This window comes from Ursus americanus, chromosome 33 (assembly GCF_024610735.1).
Source record: "Ursus americanus isolate L20-20 chromosome 33, mUrsAme1.1.p, whole genome shotgun sequence".
Taxonomy (NCBI): domain Eukaryota; kingdom Metazoa; phylum Chordata; class Mammalia; order Carnivora; family Ursidae; genus Ursus; species Ursus americanus.
In genome coordinates, this window is record NC_142159.1 from 23,676,886 (window position 1) to 23,701,104 (window position 24,219).

The 24,219-nt window shown below is 42.0% G+C and overlaps 2 protein-coding genes across 4 annotated transcripts in view; one reads left to right on the forward strand and one right to left on the reverse strand.

Moving 5' to 3' along the window:
• NMNAT1 (nicotinamide nucleotide adenylyltransferase 1) overlaps nucleotides 1–6,335 on the reverse strand; it is a 30,276-nt gene extending 23,941 nt beyond the window's left edge. For 2 of the 3 annotated variants that reach the window (XR_015722752.1, XM_045776831.2), the window contains exons 1-2: nucleotides 6,214–6,335; nucleotides 5,395–5,518 (exon numbers count right to left, since the gene is read on the reverse strand). The gene's annotated coding sequence lies outside the window, so the exon portion shown is untranslated. Of the gene's footprint in view, nucleotides 1–5,394; nucleotides 5,519–6,000 lie in introns of all 3 variants that reach the window. The other variant, XM_045776830.2, reaches the window with a different exon arrangement.
• LZIC (leucine zipper and CTNNBIP1 domain containing) lies at nucleotides 6,242–21,499 on the forward strand. Its single transcript, XM_045776832.2, has 8 exons — nucleotides 6,242–6,382; nucleotides 7,004–7,164; nucleotides 11,722–11,830; nucleotides 12,873–13,008; nucleotides 15,146–15,244; nucleotides 17,750–17,845; nucleotides 18,023–18,104; nucleotides 18,598–21,499. The coding sequence occupies exons 3-8, from the start codon at nucleotides 11,730–11,732 to the stop codon at nucleotides 18,654–18,656; spliced, it is 573 nt and encodes a 190-aa protein (XP_045632788.1). The 5' UTR covers nucleotides 6,242–6,382; nucleotides 7,004–7,164; nucleotides 11,722–11,729; the 3' UTR covers nucleotides 18,657–21,499.
• The last annotated feature ends 2,720 nt before the right edge of the window (nucleotides 21,500–24,219 follow it).

The following is a 24,219-nucleotide window of genomic DNA, read 5'->3' on the forward strand; positions in this document are numbered from 1 at the left end:
AACTCCCAGTTTCTGGGTCATGAATTCAAGCCCCACACTAGGGTTAGAGAGTACTGTAAAAAATAAAATTAAGGAGCACCTGGGTGGCTCACTCGGTTAAGCGTTGAACTCTTGGTTTCAGCTCAGGTCATGATCTCAGGGTTGTAAGACTGAGCCCTGTATCGGGCTCCATGCTCAGCACAGAGTCTGCTTGGATTTCTCTCTCTGCCCTTCCCCGCTGTGTGCTCCCTTTCTCAAATAAATAAACAAATCTTTTAAAATAAATAAATTAATTAAATTTTTAAAAATTGTCCAAATTCACAGCACCTGGCTGGCTCAGTTGGTAGAACATGAGACTCTTGATCTCCGGGTTGTGAATTCAAGCTCCACACTGGCCATAGAGCTTACATTAAAAAAAATAATAATAAATTAAATAAATAAATAAATAAATAAATAAATAAATAAATAAATAACAAGCATACATACCCCAGAAAGAAATAAGATATGTATGCTAACTAGCTGGAATTTAAACAAAAACTTGGAGGGGCCCCTGGGGTGGCTTAGTCAGTTAAGCAACCAACTCTTGATTTCAGCTCAGGTCATGATCTTGGGGTCCTGGGATCAAGCCCCTTGTTGGGTCTGAGGGGAGTCTGCTTGTCCCTCTGCCCCTCCCCCTGCCCATGCTCTTTCTCCCAAATAAATAAATAAAATCTTAAAAAAAAAGAAAAAAAAGTTAACATGGAACTACTAGCATACTGTTTCCAGGGTCTTTCCACCCTCAGATGTGATGTTAGGGAACTTGGATTTTATCCTATAAGGAATGGGGATGTATTTGAGGGTCTCAACAGGAAGTGACGTACCAGTGAACTTTAGAAATCATTCTCATGTATTCATCATAGTTCAGCAAATATTTCTGAACAATCGCTTTGCTGTAGATGCCGGGAATAAAGCAGTAAACAAAACTGTCAAAATTCCTGATCCACATGGAGCTTACATGCCAGCACTGGGAGATGAACAATGATCAAAATACACACATACACTCGGCATACTAAATAATGGGGCTGTGATGAAAACAAAGCAGGGCAAGAGGGTGAGGAGAGGTGCAATTCCAAGTAGGGTGCTCAGGAAAGGCCTCAACGAGTGAAATCTGAGCAAAGAATTAAAAGAGGCAAGGGAGTGACCCATGCAGATTTCTGAAGGAAGAATGTCCTAAGCAAAGGTAACATGCAGAATCCGTGAGGCAGAAGCATGCCAGTCGTACTCCAGGAAGAGAGAAACCAGAATGGCTGAGTCAGAGTTCACAGACGAAAGGTGTAGCAGATGTAGTCAAAGAGGTGAAAGGGAGCCCCTACGGGGTTTTGAGCAGAGGAGTGACATGATCTAACAGATTTTTAAAGGATCTTTCTGGCTGTTGAAGTTGAGAACAAAATGTAGAGAGAAAAAAGGGTGGAAGCAGGGAGACCAGACAGGAAGCTACTCCAGTCAGCCAGGTGAGAGTTGATGCTGCCTTGGCCCCGGGTGGCAGCAGCAGAAGTGGTGACAAGGCACCGGAGTCTGGAAATATTATAAACGCAGAGCCAGTGCGATTGCTGATGAATGGAATATGGGCTGTGAGAGAAAGAGGAATCAAGAATGACTCCAAAAACATCTAGCTTAAGCAACTGAAAGAATACAGTTACCTTTCACTGAGAACAGAAAGATGGCCAGGTTTAGGGGAGAAGACCAGCAGTTCAGTTTACACAGAAGTTACATTTGCGATGTCCACTAGATATCCAAATGCTCATGGTAAGTAGGCAAGTGGAGAACAGAGCCAAGTTCAGGGGAGAAGTGTAGACTAGAGATTTACCAGAGATTTGGGGTCATCTGCATATAGATGGTATTTAAATCATGAGACTGGATGACACTACCCAGTGAGTGAAGACAGAATGGATCACAAGTATGGGCATCTCCTGGGGGGTGGTTAAAAATGCAGAATCACAGGCCCTCCCCGAGGCCTGCCGATCCAAAATCTGCGTCTTAACAAGATGCCCAGGTGATCTGTATGATTCTTTAAGGTTCGCAAAGCACTGCTTGGGGGCACTCCGTCAGTTCAGATGCGAGACAGTGAAGGGCAGTAACAGAGGGATGACATCAAGCGTTCACAAGTGGATCGGCCGGCTGAATGGAGGAGAGACGCAAACGCAGGGAGGAGGAGGAGATTTCTGACTTAAGTGACTGGGGAGATGGCGTGCCACTAGTCGACGAAGAATGCTAGAGGAAGTGTGGAGGGAAGGCAGATAGAGGCCACTGTTTTATGGGTATTGAATTTGAGGACACTTTGGACATCCAAGTAGAGATCTCACAGGCAGACAAACTTAGAGAGACTAGAACCCAGAGAGATATTAAACACTCTCTTCGGGAGATATCATGACTAAGAGAAGGTTGTCTATTTTTTTTTTGAAGAATTACACTATTGGTAGGTTGAAGAAGTCACAGAAGCTTCGAGAAAGTGAATAATTGAAGGAGGAAGGTCCTTAAGGAGACTACAGAGAAAGGATTTTAGATACAAAGTAAGAGAATAGCTTAAAAATAATGGGGAGAGGGGCACCTGGCTGGCTCAGTCAGTGGAACATACGACTCTTGACCTCAGGGTCATGAGTTCAAGCCCCAGGTTGGGTGTAGAGTTTATTTAAAAAAACAAAACAAAACAGGGGTGCCTGAGTGACTCAGTCAGTTAAACATCTGCTTTCAGCTCAGGTTATGATCCCAGGTTCTGGGATCCATCCCCGAGTTAGGCTCCCTGCTGAGCAGGGAGTCTGCTTCTCTGTCTCCCTCTGCCCCTCCCCTTGGCTCCTGCTTTCTCTCTCAAATAAATAAATAAAATCTTTAAAAAAACAAAAACAAAAACATTAAAAAATAATAATAATGGGGAGAGATGAAAATATACGTCCACACAAAGAATTATATGGTTTGGCTTTATACATGAGAGCCAAAAACTGGAAACAACTCAATGTGAACCAAGAGATGAATGAATAGGGGCGCCTGGGTGGCTCAGTCGTTAAGCACCTTCGGCTCAGGGCGTGATCCCAGAGTCCTGGGATCGAGCCGGGCATCGGGCTCCTCTGCTGGGAGCCTGCTTCTTCCTCTCCCACTCCCCCTGCTTGTGTTCCCTCTCTCGCTGGCTGTCTCTCTCTCTCTGTCAAATAAATAAATAAAATCTTTAAAAAAAAAAAAAAGAGATGAATGAATAAGTGAATGAATGAGTAAGCAAAGTTGGTATAGCCATATAACAGAACACTATGGAGCCATAAAAAGGAACTACTGATATAAACAACATGGATGAATCTCATTATTTTGAACGAAAAGAGCCACATACAATAAGGCACACATGATATGATTCCAGTTATATGAAATTTTAGAATAGATTACTTAATCTATAATGATAAAAGGTAGATCAGCAGATGCCTGGGGTTGGGAAATTGACAGAAGAGGGGCAGAAAGCTATAGGGTTTCTACTTATGGTATCCTCATCTGATCTGTGTGCTCCTCACTGAGTGGCAATACCTTCATTCATTGTCTTTGGATGGACCTGTTCCTTATAAATGGATGTTCAATTATGCTTATTAAACTGAAATCATGATGACAATGACAACTAACATTCGTGGAGTTCTTCCTCTGTGCTCAGCAACAGGCTAAGCACTCATATAACCTGTACAACATTCCAGTGAAGTAGGTACTATCTCCTTTAAAAAAAAAAAAAAAAACTTTTATTTATTTGAGAGAGAGAGAGAGAGAGAGCACGTGAGCAGAGACACGAGCGCATGTGCGGGGTGGTCAACCAGACTCCCTGCTGAGCCAGGAGCCTGATGCCCCTAGATTCCAGGATCCTGAGATCATGACCTGAGCCAAAGTCAGACGCTTAACCCACCAAGTCGCCCAGGCACCCCTCTCTTTTTATTTTTATTTTTTTTAAGATTTTATTTATTTATTCAACAGAGATAGAGACAGCCAGCGAGAGAGGGAACACAAGCAGGGGGAGTGGGAGAGGAAGAAGCAGGCTCATAGCGGAAGAGCCTGATGTGGGGCTCGATCCCATAACACCGGGATCACGCCCTGAGCTGAAGGCAGACGCTTAACCGCTGTGCCACCCAGGCACCCCTCTCTTTTTATTTTTTAAGTGTATTATTATTATTTTTTTTTAGTAATCTCTACATCCAATGTGGGGCTCAAACTCACATCCCTGAGATCAAGAGTTGCAGGTCTTTCTCACTGAGCCAGCCAAGTGCTCCGACCATCCCTTTTTTAAACAAACATGAAAAAATTAAAGCTGAAAGAGATTGATTAGCTTACTCAAGATCTCATAGTTTGTGTAACAACCTTGACACTAAAAATTCATGGTCTTAACCATGACACAAGCTTACAATGGCACAAGCTATCTACTGGTAGAGATTTAAAAGAGGTCTACAATTCAGAGAGCCTTTGGCTCATGTACTTGTTAGCCACTCAAACTTCCCCAGCCTCAGCATTTTCCCTACCTAGCTGAAGCAACCTGCACTCTCTGGGCTTCCATCCCAAGTGCAAGTCAAAATGTCCTAAAACCCTCCAGCTGCCAAGTAGTATTTATACGGTTTCCCAGTTATGACTCCCAGCTCTGAGGTTATTTTCCCCAATGCTCTCTCCAGTGACAATCTACCTAACACGTTATTCCCATTTTTCCAGTTTCTTCTCTTCCCTCCCCACGCTCCTCCAAAGCCTGGGTTCTGTTTCTGTTTGAGAACTGCAACCCAAACCAATTTCTCTTACTTATGCACGAGAATACTTTTGCATTATCCATTAAATCTAAACAAGAACCCAAGGAGCATCCGCAGCAGAGAAGTGCTGAATCGTATCAAGTCACTGAGAAAGAAGAGCAGGCAAACAGAATGCGTGGTTCCAGTGAGGCCTGTCCTCCACAGCTCCTACGATTGCACACACTAAAACCAACACGGATGCCTGAAAAGAGCATCATATTATCATCCTCAAAAGTAGGGGAAGTACGGGTGCCTGGGTGGCTCAGATGGTTAGGTGTCTGCCTTTGGCTCAGGTCATGGTCCCAGGGGCCTGGGAACAGCCCTGCGGTGGGTGGGGCTCCCTGCTCAGTGGGGAGCCTGCTTCTCCCTCTCCTGCTGCTCCCCCTGCTTGTGCTCTCTCTCTGTCAAATCAACAAATAAATAAAATCTTTAAAGAAAAAATTAGGGGAAGTACACAATGAGCAAGTGTGTATTTAGCAAATTCTTCCAATGGTGAAGCAAAGAAGTATATTCTTCAGTCATGTTTTGTTTGGCACTGACCCTATTTGTCCCCGAGAGTGCCACATTACTCAAAGCGTTGACCCGTCCACACGTATTCACATATCGAAAATTAAAGATGATTACATTAACACAGCAGTCAACTTACTTTCCCAAAGGAAATTCTGTGAAGCCGAAGCGTTTCGCAAGGTAGGTTACTGGAACCACTCCAACGATGTCAACAGTTTCTCTAAGTTGGGCTATCACAGCAGTTTCACATCCACACTGCAACTCTGAAAAACAACGCATGGTAATAAGTACGAAACCCTACAGTGAGAACTGGCAGAAGTAATTCTCTCTGCGAGACTCCTATGGTACCTTTAGCTGGAAGGCTGTGTGGGACGGCTGGAACAGACTGAGCCTCAAAGGCAACGTCTCTGAAACAATTTTGCCATCAACCCCGATGTTGTCTCGGGGGCTACGGACTCAAGGAGCGGGGCCGGGAACCGCTGGGAAAATGCTTTCCGCCCAGGTCCTCAGTAACTTTAAAAATGCTGCCCCAACAGCTGTGAGCGTCCTCAAGGGGCCGCGAGCGTCAAACCGCTTCCCGGGAGGCGGACCCCGTCTTTATGGATTTGGAAAGACAGATTTCTGAGGAAAGAGAAGTCTCTCGGAATGGAAAACTTCCTCCTCCGCCCTCCTCCCACCTCCGCCGAGCTCAAGAAACCTCTAGAAAGGGATTTTCTTTCTTTCTTTTTTTTCCAAGGCGAATCACCTGTTCGGAAGGCTCTTGGTTCCACAGACAGCTGGAAAGAATGAAGGGGCAAGACTCCTTGCCCCAAACTGGAATATGACCTTGCCTCGGGGACCGTTATATCTGCCCCTCAAAGACTCCCCCATCTTGGACACCCCCATGCTTGCGACAGAGAGTCCTGCGCTGACTCGCCTAGAGACTGGTTTCTCAGGGGCGTCGGGCCGGGGGGCTTACCAAGGCCTGAGGGTCGACCGGCCCCAGTCCTCCGGGAGACGACCCGCAGCCCGGACGCCAGACAGGGGAACACCCGTGGCTGCCCCCTCATTGGCTCCTGGAGGCCGGAAGTACATGAGTCCAGCGGAAGTGCTCCTACTGTGAGCGTCCACCAGGCCGGGACCCTCAGGTAGGCGGGGCCCCTGGCTCCGAACTCTGGGACCAAGGCGGTGGCGGAGGCGGAGAGGGGACCCCGAGGGTCCCAGGAGGTTGTCCGGATTCTGGTCTGGGAGGGCCGGAAGAGTTTCGGGGGCGGGGATTCATGGCGACCTCTGGTGGCGGCCGGGGCCTAGTCAACCCGGGCCGCCGCAGGACCCAAGTCCGGGAGCTCCAAGTTACCCCGTGGAGACGGGGGTTTGGGGCGGTGGCGGGAGCTGCTCCGTGTCGGGTCCCCATGGTTGAGGTCCATAGCTGTTCACGTCCAGCCGGAAGAACGTGTGTTGTGCGCCCTTATCTTATCCGTGCTTCTGGCTTTGACAGCCGCTCTCCGGACACGGAATACAGGGTTTTCCCCGGGAACACCCGCAGCCGCGCTAGGGGACACCTCAGCAAGGCTGCCCGAGGAGCCCTCAAGAGAGAAAACGGCTTCTGTCCCTCCTTGCCCCTCTCCGCTCTCCCCCCGGGTGTCTTCCTAAAAAGAGAAGGGGTGTGTATCGGATGCAGGCTGCTCAGGTGGGAGGCATCTGGACTGCTTTGGGCTAGTTTCTGTAAAGTAAGTGAAACTACTTGTAACTGCTTTCCTATTTCCCAGCCAACCCCACCTCCGAGTGGTTTGAACTTTGAGCCTCTTGTAGTCCTGATGAACAATTTCGCTTTCCTCAAGTTTATGACACTTGGAACTTAAGCAGTTGGAGGTTTCTGCACTTTGGGACCGGTCAACAGTGTGCAGAGTTCAAAGCACTAAGAGACAAGGTGAGCATGAATGAGTACATCTTCCGCTCCAGATTACGGTGTTTGAGTGCCATTTCGGCAGTTTCTGTGAAAGCTGCACCGCCTTTGTTGGATACTAGGTGGTGCCAACGAGTTAATCTTTCCGGCTTAAATTTCAAATAACGGGCAGCACCAGGGTAAGGCTTTCAAAGTGCCCCATCTGCCCTGAAATTTATTTAAAATGGTTTTACCTCCTTAAAATATCTGGTGCCTTTATACGCTGTATCCAGTTATCGAATATTTATTCTCTATTAAGTGCTGAGGATGCTAGAAGAGGAATCAGATTCATTTTCTCCTCTCCCAGAGTTTATAGTCTGGAGAGAAAGACCAGTAAACAATGTGCTATAATGAAATCACATACAATTTAAGGCAGAAATAAGTGCTAAATAGAGAATAAAATGTGAAATGCTGTGGAAGAAACAATCAGTTCTCGTTATTCATTTACCATTTATTTATCCAGTACTTTCTGTCTGCCCAAGGTTTTGCTAGATGCTGATGTACAATGAAGAAGTAGGGGCGCCTGGGTGGCTCAGTCAGTGAAGTGTCTGCCTTCGGCTCAGGTCATGATCCTGGGGTCCTGGGATCAAGCCCTGTTGGGCTCCTTGCTCAGCGGGGAGCCTGCTTCTCCCTCTTCCTCTCCCCGCCCCCCAGCTCGCTCTCTCTCGCTCTTCCTTTATCTCAAGTGATTAAATAAAATCTATTAAAAAATGAAAAGTAAAATCCCTACTCACAAATAACTCACAATTTAGCGATTGGGAGGGAACAAAGAAAGACACGGAGAAGATGAACCTTGAGCTAGACCTTGAAGAATGGATTAGGGCTTGATAGGTAGGGGAGAAAAAAAGCTGGCTCAAAAGAGAAGGATGAAAGTGCGTGGCACGTTTTGAAACAGCAAATAGTGCTCGCTTCAGCAGCACATACACTAAAATTGAAACAGCAAGTACTTCAGCATGGTTAGACGGTAGGAAATTGAGCCTGAAAAGACACTGTCAGTTTTAGGTTTGGCTTTACTTTTACTGGAAAATTCAACAGATATAAAGTTTAGTTGTATGTTTCCCAGGAGAATTATACATGAAGTGTAGCTGTAATAAATTATGTGTAATAAATTACACTTCTGGCTAACCTATTATACGTGAAATTACACTTCTGGCTATAATGTAGCTCATTTATATTTACATATCATTAATCATTGTAGAAAAGTTAAGCCAGTTTTAAAAGATACAGTAGTAAGAATAGATTTTCACTGATTACATTCTATTTTGAGTGTAATGTAAGGAATCCTCTTCATTGAAGTTCACATATCAGATCATCTGGTAATGATTATGTGTAGGAAAATTTTAAATGCTTTAATAAGTTACCCTAGGATTTAGGGTTTTTTTGGTTTGGTTTGGTTTGGTTTTTGAAATTTTTATTTAAGTAATCTCTACACCCAGTGTGGGGCTCGAACTCATGATCCCAAGATCAAGAGCTGTGCGCCCCGCTCACTGAGCCAGCAGGCGCCCCAGGATTTAGGTTTTAATGAATGGTTATATCTAATATTAAGCAAAATGTGTTTCCTGAAAGGAACGTAAGTTTGATTTTTATAAATGGAAAAACTTAAACGCTCAATATCAACACACCAAAATCAGTAACTTTTCTCTACACTAGCAATAATCAGAAATTTTTTTTTTAAGATTTTATTTATTTATTTAACAGAGATACAGACAGCCAGCGAGAGAGGGAACACAGCAGGGCGAGTGGAAGAGGAAGAAGCAGGCTCATAGCGGAGGAGCCTGATGTGGGGCTCGATCCCAGACCACCGGGATCACGCCCTGAGCCGAAGGCAGACGCTTAACCGCTGTGCCACCCAGGCGCCCCAGAAATTTTTGTTTTTAAGTAAACTCTGTGCCCAATGTGGGGCTGGAGCTCACAACCCCAAGATCAAGAGTCTCATGTTCCACCTGCTGAGATAGCCAGGTGCCACACAATAATTAGAAATTGTAATAACAAAAAGTCTATTCCCAGTATTAACAAAAAAATACAAAATGTCTTAGAATAGCCAATGTTCAAAGCCTTTGTGAATAAAACAATACTTTTTAAATTAAAGATCATGAAAGAAAACCAAGATAAATGGAGTGATATATTGCTTAATAGGAAGATTCAAATTTCAAGGATACAGATCTCGTATTAGTCTTTAATTTTGATGTAATCCCTGTCAAAATTTCAACTGCATTTTTAAGGGATCTTGACAAGCTGATTCTTTAGTTCATCCAGAAGAGAAAATGCATAGGAATAGCCAAGAGTTACTTGGGGGGGGGGGGGATTCTGCAATGATAAAGGCAACTTCTTATCAGTTATCAATGTACACCAGCTCTACTGCTAACAGTTACAATAGCAAGTTAATGTCTTAGGACCAGAACATTATCAGTGAAACAGACTTGAGTCTGTTTCTATTGAATCTATATTTTTAAAGTGGCATGGGGCACTCATGTTGGCTCAGTTGGTTAAGAGTCCCACTCTTAGGGGCGCCTGGGTGGCTCAATCGTTAAGTGTCTACGTTCGGCTCAGGTCATGATCCCAGCATTCTGGGATCAAGCCCCACATTCCTGCATCAGGCTCCCTGCTCAGCAGGAAGCCTGCTTCTCCCTCTCCCACTCCCCCTGCTTGTGTTCCCTCTCTTGCTGCCTCTCTCTCTGTCAAATAAATAAATAAAATCTTAAAAAAAAAAAAAAAAAAAAAGATTGGGACTCTTTTTTTTTTTTAAGATTTTATTTATTTATGTATTTGACAGAGAGAGAGAGACAGCCAGCGAGAGAGGGAACACAGGCAGGGGGAGTGGGAGAGGAAGAAGCAGCCTCCCAGCAGAGGAGCCTGATGTGGGGCTCAATCCCAGGACTCCAGGATCACGCCCTGAACTTGAAGGCAGACACTCAACCATCTGAGCCACCCAGGCGCCCCAAGAGTCCCACTCTTAATCTCAGCTCAGGTCTCGATTTCATGGTCGTGAGTTCAGGCCCTGTGTTGGGCTCCATGCTGGAGGTGGGACCTACTTAAACAACCAGCCAATAAAAGTGGCATAAATACTGACCAGTAAACAGTGTTGGGGCAACTGGCTCACCTTTCGAAGAAAATAATGGTTAGACTCCTATTTCACAGCATTAACAAAAAAAGTTGCAAGTGGCTTAAAGAGCTGAACATAAGAGAAAAATTTGTGTAAATCTTAGAATACAAAATAGTATATATATTTAAATCTTGAGATGGTTAGGGCCTGTCTTCATGGGAAATAAAACTAGGAAGCCTTAAAGGAGAAGACAGATAGATCTGGCCATTAAAAATAATAATTTATTATGGGGGGGGCGCCTGGGTGGCACAGCGGTTAAGCGTCTGCCTTCGGCTCAGGGCGTGATCCCGGCGTTATGGGATCGAGCCCCACATCAGGCTCCTCTGCTATGAGCCTGCTTCTTCCTCTCCCACTCCCCCTGCTTGTGTTCCCTCTCTCGCTGGCTGTCTCTATCTCTGTTGAATAAATAAATAAAAAATCTTAAAAAAAAAATTTATTATGGGGCACCTATTTGGCTTTGTCGGTTAAGCATGTGCCTTTGACTCAGGTCATGATCCCAGGGTCCTGGGATCGAGCCCTGCGTCAGGCTCCCTGCTCAGCGGAGAACCTGCTTCTCCTTCTTCTTCTGCCTCTGCCTCTCCCCCTGCTTGTGCTTTCTCGTTCTCTCTCTCAAATTAATAAAATATTTTTTTAAAAATAAAAAAATAATTTATCATGACAAAAAACATTAAAGTCAAGAGACGAGATAATATTTACAACATAACTACAAAGGCTTCATACTCCTATAAATCATAAGAGAAAGATAACCCAGTAGAAACATGGGCACATTTCCAAAGAAGAAATTCACATCAAAAGTTGTTAATGCCATAAGTCATTAGGTAAATGCACGTAAGACCAACAAGATAAGGCTAGTAGTCTTCGGAATCCTGGAGAGTACCTAATAAGAATGAAAAGATGTTATAAATCTTTTTGTAAAGCAAAGTCACACCTGATCTATTTCTTTATAAAATTGTGTTTTCAGTTATCAAATTTGTTTAAAGTAAAATGGAGCAATAGTGAAGATTTTTTTTTTTAAGATTTTATTTATTTATTAGAGAGAGAGAGAGAACACAAGCAGGGGGAGCAGCAAGCAGAGGGAGAGGGAGAAGCAGCCTCCCTGCTGAGCAAGGAGCCCGATGCACGGCTCAATCCCAGGACCCTGGGATCATGACCTGAGCCAAAGGCAGACGCCTAACCCATTGAGCCACCCAGGCACCCCAGTAGTGAAGATTTCTAATTAACTTGTCAAGTCAGTTAGGAAGACTTGCCAGGGATTTTTGTGGGGTGTTACCAATATATGAGTTCAAACTTTTATATGTAAAATGAAATTCTCTTTGCACGGCTGTCTTTCCCACACCTGTAGTTCAGAAAGAGTATAGCCCATTTTAAATTGTACTGGTATGTTGAATCATTTCAAATAACTAAATATATACTATATGTGAGCTTATTGTTCTACTTAGAGATCAAAATGGCTTCCAGAGGAAAGACCGAGACAAGCAAATTAAAGCAGAATTTAGAAGAACAGTTGGATAGACTAATGCAGCAATTACAAGATCTGGAGGAATGCAGGTAATAGTATAACTGAATGTTGCTCTGCTGTCAAGTGGCTTTTTTCTACAGCTCGGTTCCAGGCGGTGGGTGCAGGCCCATGTGTGATTTTGGTTTCCCCTGTAGTGTTCTTCACAGCGCTTTGTCTGTTGGAGAAATAAACTCAGTGCGAGCTTTGGAGTCATAAAGGTAACCCCCTCAAGTTTCCATTTCCTTGAGTGTGAAGTAGAAATAGTAACACCTACCTTGTCTTCAGTATTTAAAATAGCCCTGCCTGGTATGGACTTGAACTTCTAGTGTATTTTCAGCTTTAACTGTTCGAAGGACCAAAACTGTTCATGCCTTTTTTAACAGCTTTGAAAGGTTGTTGTAGGTATTTCAAGTGAAGAGGCCAAAACAATGCTTGGCCCGGAGTAGGTGCTTAATAAATGGCAGCTGTCATTATTTGTAGTAAATGTTAAATAAATGGCTTGTTCAATTAGTGAATAAAAATAGCCTTTTGGCTAACTGAACATAAAAAAAATATATCCTCTTGCTCAGATGACAGGTACTATAATGCTGTTGTATTTCACGATGCGCAAAATTTTACCTACTGTTAATGATAGTGATAGAAGTAATGGCTGTTTTGTCAGGTACCTCTTGTTTGTCAGGGACTTTCTGTAGTTCGTGTAATGCCCCTAGTAACCCTATAAGGTAGGTACTGTCATTATCTGTGGCTTATAGATCAAGAAACTGAGGCTTGACTGTGTTAAGTATCTTGCCCAAGGTTATGCATTGATTCATAGACTGCTTAAAAGGAAGTTATTATGTGGTTTGTTAAGTGTGCCTCATTTTGGTAAAAGAAAAATGTTTAATTATCAAAGTAACCACATTGCAGGAAAACGCCCATATTACTAACATCTGAACACATCTATTATTAGCATTTTGTCATTTCCTTTCAGCCTTGTCCCCCAAGATATTTTTTGTAAATATATATATCTGAAGTCATAGGGTACAAATATTAAGATTGCTTTGTTCACTTGGAACTCTTGTGTTTTTCTGTATTATGTTCACTGTACTTCAGAGAGGAACTTGATACAGATGAATACGAAGAAACCAAAAAGGAAACTCTGGAGCAACTAAGTGAATTTAATGATTCACTGAAGAAAATTATGTCTGGAAATATGACTTTGGTAGATGAGCTAAGTGGAATGCAACTGGTAAGCGTGATTTACTTACACCGGTGACACAGGTGGTTTTTCTCTCTTTTTGTATAAGTGTATTTGAGATAGAAAAGAAACGCTGTTTGGGGGTTTGACTTCTAGGTGAGTGTCTACTTATGGATAAGGCAGTATAAGCTTCCAGGTCTTCATTTAGTTATGTATTTGGCTCCAGTGACATGCACAGAAATAGCAAATGGAAACTAAATTTTTTTTAATTTAAATTTTAGGTAGTTAACATACAGTGCAATGTTGGTTTCTGGAGTAAAATTCAGTGATTCATCACTTACATACAATACCCAGTGCTTATCACAAGTGCTCTCCTTAGTACCCATCACCCATCTAGCCCCTCCCCCACCTACCTCCCTCTATCAACCCTCAGTTTGTTCTTTATCGTTAAGAATCTCTTATGGCTCGGGTCGCCTGGGTGGCGCACTTGTTAAGTGTCTGCCTTTGGCTTAGGGCGTGATCCCGGCGTTCTGGGATTGAGCCCCACGTCAGGCTCCTCCGTAGGGAGCCTGCTTCTTCCTCTCCCACTCCCCCTGCCTGTGTTCCCTCTCTCACTGGCTGTCTCTCTCTCTGTCAAATAAATAAAATCTTTAAAAAAAAAAAAAAAAAGAATCTCTTATGGCTCATTTCCCTTTCTCCTTTTTTCTTTCCCCCTTCCCATATATTCCTCTGTTTTCTTTCTTAAATTCCACGTATGAGTGAGATCATATGGTATTTGTCTTTCTCTGACTGACTTATTTCACTTAGCATAATACACTCTAGCTCCATCCACGTTGTTGCAAATGGCAAGATTTCATTTTTTTTTGATGGCTGAGTAATATTCCATCGTATATATAGCCTTTATATCCACACACATTTATCCACACATATATATACATATATATCATACGTGTATACATATCCTGTATATCCACATCCTTTTTTTTCCATTCATTGGTCAATGGACGTCTGGGCTCTCTCCATAGTTTGGCTATTATTGCTAATGCTGCTGTAAACATTGGGGTACCGTGTCCCTTCAAATCTGTATTTTTTTTAAAGATTTTATTTATTTGAGAGAGATACAGCAAGAGAGATAACACAAGCAGGCAGAGTGGGAGAGGGAGAAATAGGCTTCCCGCTGAGCAGGGAGCCTGATGTGGCGCTCGATCCCAGGACCCTGGGATCATGACCTGAGCCGAAGGCAGACGCTTAACAACTGAGCCACCCAGGCGCCCCTCGAATCTGTATTTTTGTATCCTTTGGGCAAATACTTAGTAGTGCAATTGCTGGATCGTAGGGTAGTTCTATTTTTAACATTTTGAGGAACCTCCATACAGTTCTCCAGAGTGGCTGCACCAGTTCGCATTCCCACCAACAGTGTAAGAGGGTTCCCTTTTCTCCACATCCTCGCCAACATTTGTTGTTTCTTGTGTTGTTAATTTTAGCCATTCTCACAGGTGTGAGATGATATCTCATTATGGTTTTGATTTGTGTTTCCCTGGTGATGAGTGATGTTGAGCATGTTTTCGTGTGTCTGTCAGCCATCTGGATGTCTTCTTTGGAATAGTGTCTATTCATGTCTTCTGCCTATTTCTTAACTGGGTTACTTATTTTTTGGGTATTGAATTTGTCAAGTTCTTTGTAGATTTTGGATACTAATCCTAATCAGATATGTCATTTGCAAATATCTTCTCCCATTCCACAGGCTGCCTTCTAGTTTTATTGAATGTTTCCTTTGCTGTGCATCTTTTTTTTTTTTTACTTTTTTTTTTTTTTAAAGATCTTATTTATTTATTTGATAGAGAGAGACAGCCAGCGAGAGGGGGAACACAAGCAGGGGGAGTGGGAGAGGAAGAAGCAGGCTCATAGCGGAGGAGCCTGATGTGGGGCTCGATCCCAGAACACCGAGATCACACCCTGAGCCGAAGGCAGATGCTTAACCGCTGTGCCACCCAGGCGCCCCCTTTGCTGTGCATCATTTTATCTTGATGAAGTCCTAATAGTTCATTTTTGCTTTTGTGGAAACTAAATTATGTAACAGTGTTTGATGAACAAGGAAGACCTATTTGTAATTGAAGACTCGTCAGTCAATTATTGTAATATTTGATTCATTGGAATATTTTGCTGTTTTTATCTTCTTGTATTCTAGGCTATCCAAGCAGCTATCAGCCAGGCCTTTAAAACCCCGGAGGTCATCAGGTTATTTGCAAAGAAACAACCAGGTCAGCTTCGGACAAGGTTAGCAGAGGTAAAGTTTCTTTAAATTGATATAATTGCTGTGTGTTTTTGTTTTCTTGGCTCCAGAATTTCATTATGTTATTCTGAAATTTAAAAATTGGTCAGTTGAGAACATATAACACCACCAAGAGTGAATCCTAACGTACAGACTATGGAATTGGGGGATTATGATGTGTCAGGGTAGGTTCATCTCTTGTAACAAATGAACTACTCTGGTGGGGCATGTTTATGATGGGGAGGCTGTGCATGAGTGGAGGTGAGGGATATATGGGAACTCTTTGCACCTTTCACACAATTTCTGTGAACCTAAAACTGTTCTGACAAATAGTCTGTTAGAAAAAAATGGATCAGTTGATTTTTTTAAAAATATTTTATTTATTTATTTGAGGGGCGCCTGGGTGGCTCAGTCGTTAAGCATCTACCTTCGGCTCAGGTCATGATCCCAGGGTCCTGGGATTGAGCCCCGCATCGGGCTCTCCTCAGCGGGAAGCCTGCTTTTCCTTCTCCCACTCCCCTGCTTGTGTTCCCTCTCTCGCTGTCTCTCTCTCTGTCAAATAAACAAAATCTTTTATATTTTATTATTTATTTATTATTATATTTTATTTATTTATTTGAGAGAGAGAGAGAGCCTGCAGAAGCGGGGGGAGGGAGAGGAAGAAGCAGACTCCCCGCTGAGTGGGGAGCCTGATGTGGGGCTCGATCCCAGGACCCTGGGACCATGACCTGAGCTGAAGGCAGACGCTTAACTGACTGAGCCACCCAGGTGCCTCTGATTTTTTTTGAGGTTTATTTATTTATTTTAGAGAGAGAGAGAGAATTTGGGGAAGGGGGGAGGGAGAGAGAAACTTTAGCAGACTCCTCACTGAGTTTGGAGCCCAACGCGCGGCTTGATCTCACAACCGTGAGATCATGACCTGAGCTGAAACCAAGAGTCAGACCCTTAATTGACTGCGCCACACGCTTAATTGATCGGTTGTTTTTGGAGCCACAACTCACAGTTTTCTGACAAAAGTAGTCTTTTGAGCAATTATTGGAGTATGAAGGTTTAAACAGCGTATGACAGTTTAAACTGCTACTAACTGCTTCTACTTGGACCCCACCTATAAGGTTTTACCATATACTTCTGGAGCCCTGAGTTGAAATTCCATCTAGAATCCATTAGTGGCATTGCTCTCTGTACATGTGGCCTTTGTCATCTAAGAATTTCAAACATCTCTATAAACCTGGTACTGGAGAAAGTCTGTTTATAGACTGGAATATAATTAAGACTTTAACAAGTTATTTGCAACCACTGGTAATCCAGTAGAATAGTGGTTAAGAGCATGAACATGGGTCAGATTGGCAGGATTTGTATCCCTGCTCCACTATGATGATAGGTGACCTTGGGAAAGTTATTTTTAATCGTTTTTAACACTATTAAGAATCTTTTTAACAAATATTATTGAAGTTGGATGAGTTATCTTATTCAACTTCTTTGTGCCTTAGTTCCCCATCTATAAAAAGGTGATACTGGTAGTCCCTACTTCTTAAGGTTGTTGTGAAGAGTAAATGAAGTAATATGTATAAAACACATACTATGTGTAATATGTAATACCTGTAAAGTATGTGGAATAGTACCCAGGCATGGTACATGCTATCAGTGTTTCTGATGATAGAGGTGATATTTAACCAGCATTCCTAGAGACATGATACCAGTTATCTCATTCAAGCCTATAGACCACACTTCAGTTTAAGGGAATGAGTTCTTAGAGGACAGCTGCTCTCTAAAGGAAGCTGTTGACCTACCAGTTCCTCAGTAGAGTTTTTAATCAAGACAGTGGTTATGATTATCATTAAGATTTATTAGAATTGGGGCACGCCTGGCTGGCTTAGTCAGTGCCACATGTGACTCTAGTTCTTGGGGTTGTGAGTTCAAGCCTCATACTGAGTGTAGAGATTACTTAAAATCTTAAAAAAAATTAAAAAATTTATTAGAGCTGTGTAATTGCATTGCTGACATGTTTGCCTTGAATTTCTGTAGTTCTCTATATTAGTCAGCTAGAGGATCTTTTTTAAGAAGTAGTAGATTTGGGGGCACCTGGGTGGCTCAGTTCGTTAAGCATCGGACTCTTGGTTTCGGCTCAGGTCACAATCTCATGGTTCCTGCTGTGATCAAGTCCTACCTTGGGCTTGGAGCTCAGCAGGGAGTCTGCTTGAAGATTCTTCTCCCTCTTTACCTCCCCACCTAAAATTAATAAGTCTTTAAAAAAAAAGAAGAAGAAGAAGAAGGAAGAAGAAGAAGAAGAAGGAAGGAGGAAGGACAAAGGAGAAGAAGTAGTAGTAGTTCTGGGGGCTCCTGGCTGACGTGGTCAGAAGAGCTTGCAACTCTTGATCTCGGGGTTGTGAGTTTGAGCCCCACGTTGGGTGTAAAGATTACTTAAAAAAAAGAAAAGTAGTAGTAGATCTGAAAAGCTTTATTTTATGGGCAGAATGTTTTTAACTTAAGTACCATATACTTTGCATTCATCCATTTCAGATGGATAGAGATCTCATGGTAGGAAAGCTGGACAGAGGCCTGTACACTCAACAGAAAGTGGAGATACTAACAGCTCTCAGGAAACTTGGAGAGAAGGTACCTCTATTTAATTTAATAAATTAGGGATAAATAAAAGGTATAAAGTATTTGTACAGAACTTCTTGATCTGTGATCCAGTTTGTGGTCCTGAGACATTCTTAACAGTGTTCCTTTCTCAGAACCACTTGTTAACATTTGAATCCACTCCCTTGGGCTTTGTTTTGTTTTATTTAGCTGACTGCGGATGATGAGGCCTTCTTGTCAGCAAACGCAGGTGCTATACTCAGCCAGTTTGAGAAAGTCTCTACAGACCTTGGTGAGTACCCTCGTATTTCTGAAAGCTGAGCATGCATTACTGCTCCAGATTACTGGATACCGTGGATGAGATAACAGGATGGCCTTTTCTTGAATTTAAAGGTAAAACCAGAAGTGGTTTCTTTATAAATCCCTTTTATTGGGTTTATTTCCTAATCCTTTTTACTTAAAAATAATTAACATAACTTAATATTTTAAAAATACTTATCAACTAAATGTAAACATGAAAGTAAACTAAAATTTTATATATTCTATTTCGCAATTAAGGCTAGAGTAAGGATTTGTAAGCAATAGATCACCCTGTGTATGTCAGATGTTTGTGCAGGGGAAAGGAAATTGGGAATTGGCACTGGGAAGGTTTGGGGTAATGCTCTGATAATAGAAGTTAATTTTATCTTCTATATAAGTATCTATGGGGTAGATATTCCCCTGTTACCGGGAACTGTAAATACATTTGAAATAACCTTTTGTTTATTGTGTGTCTTCCTCCTTAGGCTCTGGAGACAAAGTTCTTGCCCTGGCAAGTTTTGAGGTTGAAAAAACAAAAAAATGACATGGTGTGGAGGCTTGGGACATTGATCACAATCTTGCTATAAATGGCGTTTGTCTTCTAGGATTTTGAATCATTGCAAAGAAATCAAGAGATTCTTGAAATGCATTGATAACCTAAGAAAAGGTGACAGAAAAACACTTGTGGCTTCTGGTTGTACCCTTCATCATTGTGCTTTGTGTAGGGCTGCCTGCCTGAGTCATCCTAGACTTGTTGGCATGAGGGACCCGTTGGACCTTATTCATTATGTCTTGTGTGTTTGAGAGACCAGAAAACAGTTTCTCTGCCTGTTTTTGTTAAGCCTCCTTGTTTTTAAGTTCTGATAGTAAATGAAAAGATGTGAACTAATGATTCTTTTCTGCTCATAATTTATCCCCACTTATTGGAGTGAATAGTGTACCAACATCAGTAGACCTCGTGTGTTCATAGGATTTTATTCTAAGTGATCTTAGAAATCATTTTCATTGTAAAACAAGGAAACCGAGGCTCAGAAAGAGCAAGTTGACTTGCTTAAAGTCACATCCAAGACAGAGCTGGTGATAAGAAGTGGATGTCCTGACTCTCAGCTTAGTCCACTGAGTTTTATTTCTGTATTTTGTGCTGTTTTTAAAAACTAATTAACACATACTTGGGCAAGTCTGTGTTTATGAAAAATTTGGTGTCCCAACAGAAAGTTGTCGCTAAGGGACCGTTCCCCAGCCTGTAAGGCCTCCATATGAATGGGGCCCATTGTATCTCTGAGTTTTGAGCTTGAAACAATAGGAGCCCTGTTGAGAGTCTCCTGGAGTAACTTAACCTCCTGCCGTTGTTTCAGCAGGGAAGCAATTGAAAGTGGCAGCTAGAGGCCCTCCCCGTGTATGACCTCTTTGCTGAAACCCAGAGGGTGATGACTGTAAGCTATTATTTACTCTTCAGTTTTTGGAGAAACACAAAATAAGTTACGAGGAAAAGCATACTCTTGAGTGTTTATGTTTCTCTGCATGCTCAAATATATAGATTTCCCCATGCATGTGTATGTTAGCTTATATTCTAGGCTCTGGCCACTTTATATTTTTTCATGTATTTCTCAGTTTTCTTTTTCTTTGCACTTTATACAAATTAAAAACATTTTTAAAGTTTCTTGTATACTGTAAACTCTACTAGGTGCTCTGCCAACTGGGTAAATTAGGGACCTCAGCTTCATTAATGCCTTATTTGGAACTTTTAATGGGTAACTTTTTATATATGGGTTTACGACGGCCAAAAACTCATTGAAATTGTGACAAACCAAGAAGAAAATGACCTGTAATTCATCTAGGACTTTATGGTCAATCATTATTTCATTATTCTGCATTTTTGTTTGTTTGTTTTTTTAAGTAATCTCTATGCCCAGTGTGGAGCTTGAACTCATGATCCTGAGATCAAGTGCTCTGCTGACTGAGCCCTCCAGGCACCCCTATTCTACATTTTTTTTAATCAAGGTGAAACTCACATAACATAAAATTCACCATTTTAAAGTGTACAATTCAGGGTGTTTAGTATATTCGCAAAGTTGTGCAACTGTCACCATCTCGTTCCAAAACATTTTCACCACCGCAAAGGAGACCCCATGCCCATTAAGCAGTCACTCTCCATGCCCTCCTCTTTATCCTAGCCCTCCAGCAACCACTAATGTGCTTTCTGTCTCTGTCTCTGGGTTTACCTATTCTGGATATTTCATATCAGTGGCATCATACAGTATGTGACCTTTTGTGTCTGGCTTCTTTCACTCAGCCTCATATTTTCAAGGTTCATGTAAGTTGTAGCACATACCAGTACTTCATACCAAAACTCTTAGTGGCTGAAAATACTTCCTTGCATGGATACCACATCGAGCTTATCCATTTATCTCTTGAACATTTGGTTTTTTCCACTTTTTGGCTATTGCAAATAGGACTGCTATGAACATTTGTGTCAGTTTGTTTAAATACCTGTTTTCAGCCCTTTGGGTTATATACCTAGGAATGGAATTGCTGTCTGTATGTGTATTTGGGGGAATTTATTGTGTTGTTTTTTAAGCCATAACAAGATTCCCCCTTCCCTTCCAGTAGTAGGATAAGGAAAATTAGGAATATTTGGTATTTGAGAAGGGCCTAGATGAATCCGGAGTCCTTAATTTTGGTTTCTCTTACACTTGCTATAAGACTAACATCAGTGAAATATTTTGTCATTAATCACATTAGTGTATTCATTTTTTAAGTAATGACTAGTACTCAAGTTAAAATTAATCCTTTAAAAGTTGCAAAGTTAAAAAGAAAGTTGCAAAGTTTGCAGTGTCTAGCAAGACACTGTCATTTATGGCCATGTGACCTTTGGTAGGTTACTTAATCATTTTGAGCCTCATTTTCCTCTTCTGTTCAACGGGGATAAGTGGGTAGGACCTACCTACCACATAGGATTACTGTGGGTTCCCCTCTCTTCCTTAATGCAGGAAGAAGTTTTGCATTGGAGCTAATCTACCATTTAACAGTTCTTTCAAGGGCCATATGATATGTTTTGTTCCACAGATTTGATATAATTCAGAGAAATAAATTGAAAAGTGAATAATTTGAAAGTTCTGTACAATTATAGTTATTAAATGATTTGCAAACTGTTTCCTGTTCATATTTTACTATATTTAATCTTCTGGCTTTTTAAAGTTCTTGGGAGGTTTCAGACTGCAATAACTAATACCAAGGCAGCTAACTTTTTGATATCCTTAGGTCAAGCTAATATTTTAATGAGAAAAATTCCTGCATTTTTCAAAGAACTGGGGTTGAAGCAGAAGTCAGTTCCAATAAGCAAATGTACAACTGGGCTGTTTAATAAAAGTTAATAATTTAAAACAATTTCTAAGGGCATCTGGTTGGCTTAGTCTATAGAGTGTGCGACTCTTGATCTCGGGTTTGTAAGTTCAAGTCCCAAAAGTATATACATTACTTAAAAATAAAGTCTTTAAAAATTTTTTTAAATAAAACAGTTTCTATGTTTCAGTGCTTTGTTTCTTCCTGTCAGTGGTAAGATAGGTATGCTAGGTGGGTGGTAAAAGAGGAAACCAAGCAGTAGAATGAGTTGTTCCCAGGAGAGAGTTGGAGTTGAGACAGATAGATTGTTAACACTGATTGTTAGGCGTTTTTTTGAAGACAGCTCAGCCAAAGAGTAGTCATCTTAGGCAAAATAAAAGACTGTACAAATCCACCACTGGATGGTATCTTATTACAGTGAATGTTGGATAGTTTGAAATTATTACAGAAAAAATAAACCCAGACCATTTAGCCCAGAGTTTTTCAACCACTTTCCTGTCTTTTTTTCCCCCCCTTACTCTAGTCATTACTGAGGCCAAAGAATGCTCTTCTTTGCCTCTCAAAATGGTTTTCAGCATTAATATGTAAATTAAAACTGTCAGCATTCCCACAGACCCCCATGAACAAGCTGTAATTGCTTCCAGTCTGTTTGGCCCTGGAATTAAAAAGATTTAGAAACTGGGTTAACTAGTATTTAATATTTTCATTAAATTGCAAAAAGCAGGTTAAAAATATGGTTCTTCTAGATATCCTCCTAGAGTGCGGCCTTTTGACATCCTAACTCACTTTCTTTTTGAAGTCCCTCTCCCCGCCATACTGACAGGGAGGCGGGGAGACTAAGCTGCTGAAAGCCTCCCGCGCGGGCTTGCGGTGCCGCCACGCTCTCAGCCGAGAGGCTGCCATCCAAGCGGAGGACCAGGGAAGTTGCGAGGTTTGAGGCTGTCCGTTGGAAGCTTCATAGTGCTTGGTTGCTTTCCTCTGGGAAAGACCACATTTCCTTAAGGCCTCAGACAATGGACTGCAATTAAAAATAAAGTAAAAAATTATTTTCTATAAAGAGGGTAAAGGAGAGTCAACAGTTTTTTCATTTTTTTTTTTTGTTTTGTTTTTGAGTAAAGAGGAAGAAAATGTAGGTAAGTGTTTTTTCTAAGATAATGCACCAGCCACAGATCCTCTGCCCCCAATTTCCGGCCACTTTGGAAACACTGGAAGCCTTCCCACAAGAACCTCTGACTTTGTGTTATAGTCGTAATTTCAGTGCATGATTTAAGGGCTTCGGTTATCTCGATCGCGCACGTTTACTCTAAAACACCTGAGTAGGTCAGGTACTGTTCTTTGTTACTGCTAAATTGTCATGTGGGGCTGTTCTTTCCTAGAAGAGGAGTTTAAGGATTTTTCTTTTCCTTGTGTGAAAACCTGGTTCCTTCAGGCCGGGCGTCACTCCTCCAATACACATAAACCAGACCAAGCTGAAACTGAGGCTGTTACCTGCAGTGGTAATCAAAGAGGTAGGTAATTAGGTAAAAGCAAGTATTTGGCCTGGATTAGATTATAAGCGATGGCCTTAACCCTGTGATTTGACCAGGATCTTAGAAAATGTGGTGCTTTTACTACTTCATATATTTAAAAAGAAAAGAATGAAACTTTCTTATCACAAGTTTTACATCAGGTTTAATCTACCTTTTGGTAAATTATAACTTAGATTTGGTTGATAAAGCTCTGAGCTTACACCTTTTATTTAAATATTCTGTGTCATATTTACTCAGGAAAGGAGCATTTGTACTTTTTGAGCAAACAGGTAAAATCTCAGTCCCTTAGCCTTATAGTGTTGTGGCACTTCTTTTCATCCTGTTTTCTAGAAGTTTGAGTGGTGTGTTCCTCTGCAAGAAAAGACCACGAGCAAGACTGTATAAAGGAGGACGTAATAGACATACCAAATCCACTCTCCAGTCTCAGAAAGGAAAATGCGGACTCTGTCTTTAACTTGTGAGCTTGGAGGAGAAATGAGGGATGTGAGCCCGTGCTCATTCATGTGCCTGCCTCTCTTCTGGGAGTCGGACTGGACCAGTGGCACGTCTGCTCCCTTGAGGCCCTCAGGCCCTCCCACAGTGCTGCTCTTGCCAGAGTGGGAGGTTGGCTGTGCTGGTTAGTTCTGTTACAATCAAAGCACTGGGCAAATGGGGCACTCTAGGCCCTTTGGGCTTGAGAAACTGAAAACGCGCTTTTCCTTGGTGAGGAGTAGGTCTTGAGATTGGAGAGAAGAAAACATGTTTTGAAAAAACTTAACAGTAATTACTATGTGGGAGCAAGGACAGTTTCTATCTGCTACCTCTTCTCACTATGATGTCATTTCGTCTTTCCTCAGACATTTTCTGAGCGCTGATATATGCCAGACACATTGCTTGGGTCTCTTTTGTTAAATCCTTGACTTCCTTCCTTCCTTCCTTCCTTCCTTCCTTCCTTCCTTCCTTCCTTCCTTCCTCCCTCCCTCCCTCCCTCCCTCCCTCCCTTCCTTCCTTCCTTCCTTCCTTCCTTCCTTCCTTCCTTCCTTCCTTCCTTCCATAGGCTCCATGCCCTTCGTGGAGCCGAATGCAGGGCCTGAACTCACAACCCTGAGATCGAGACCTGAGCTGGCATCAAAAATCGGATGCTTACCTGACAGCCATCCAGGTGCCCCATTAAATATTCTAAATTGGATATTGGATAGGGTCTTTTTTTTTTAATATAATTTTTTTTTATTTATTGGGAGGGGGCAGTGGGAGAGG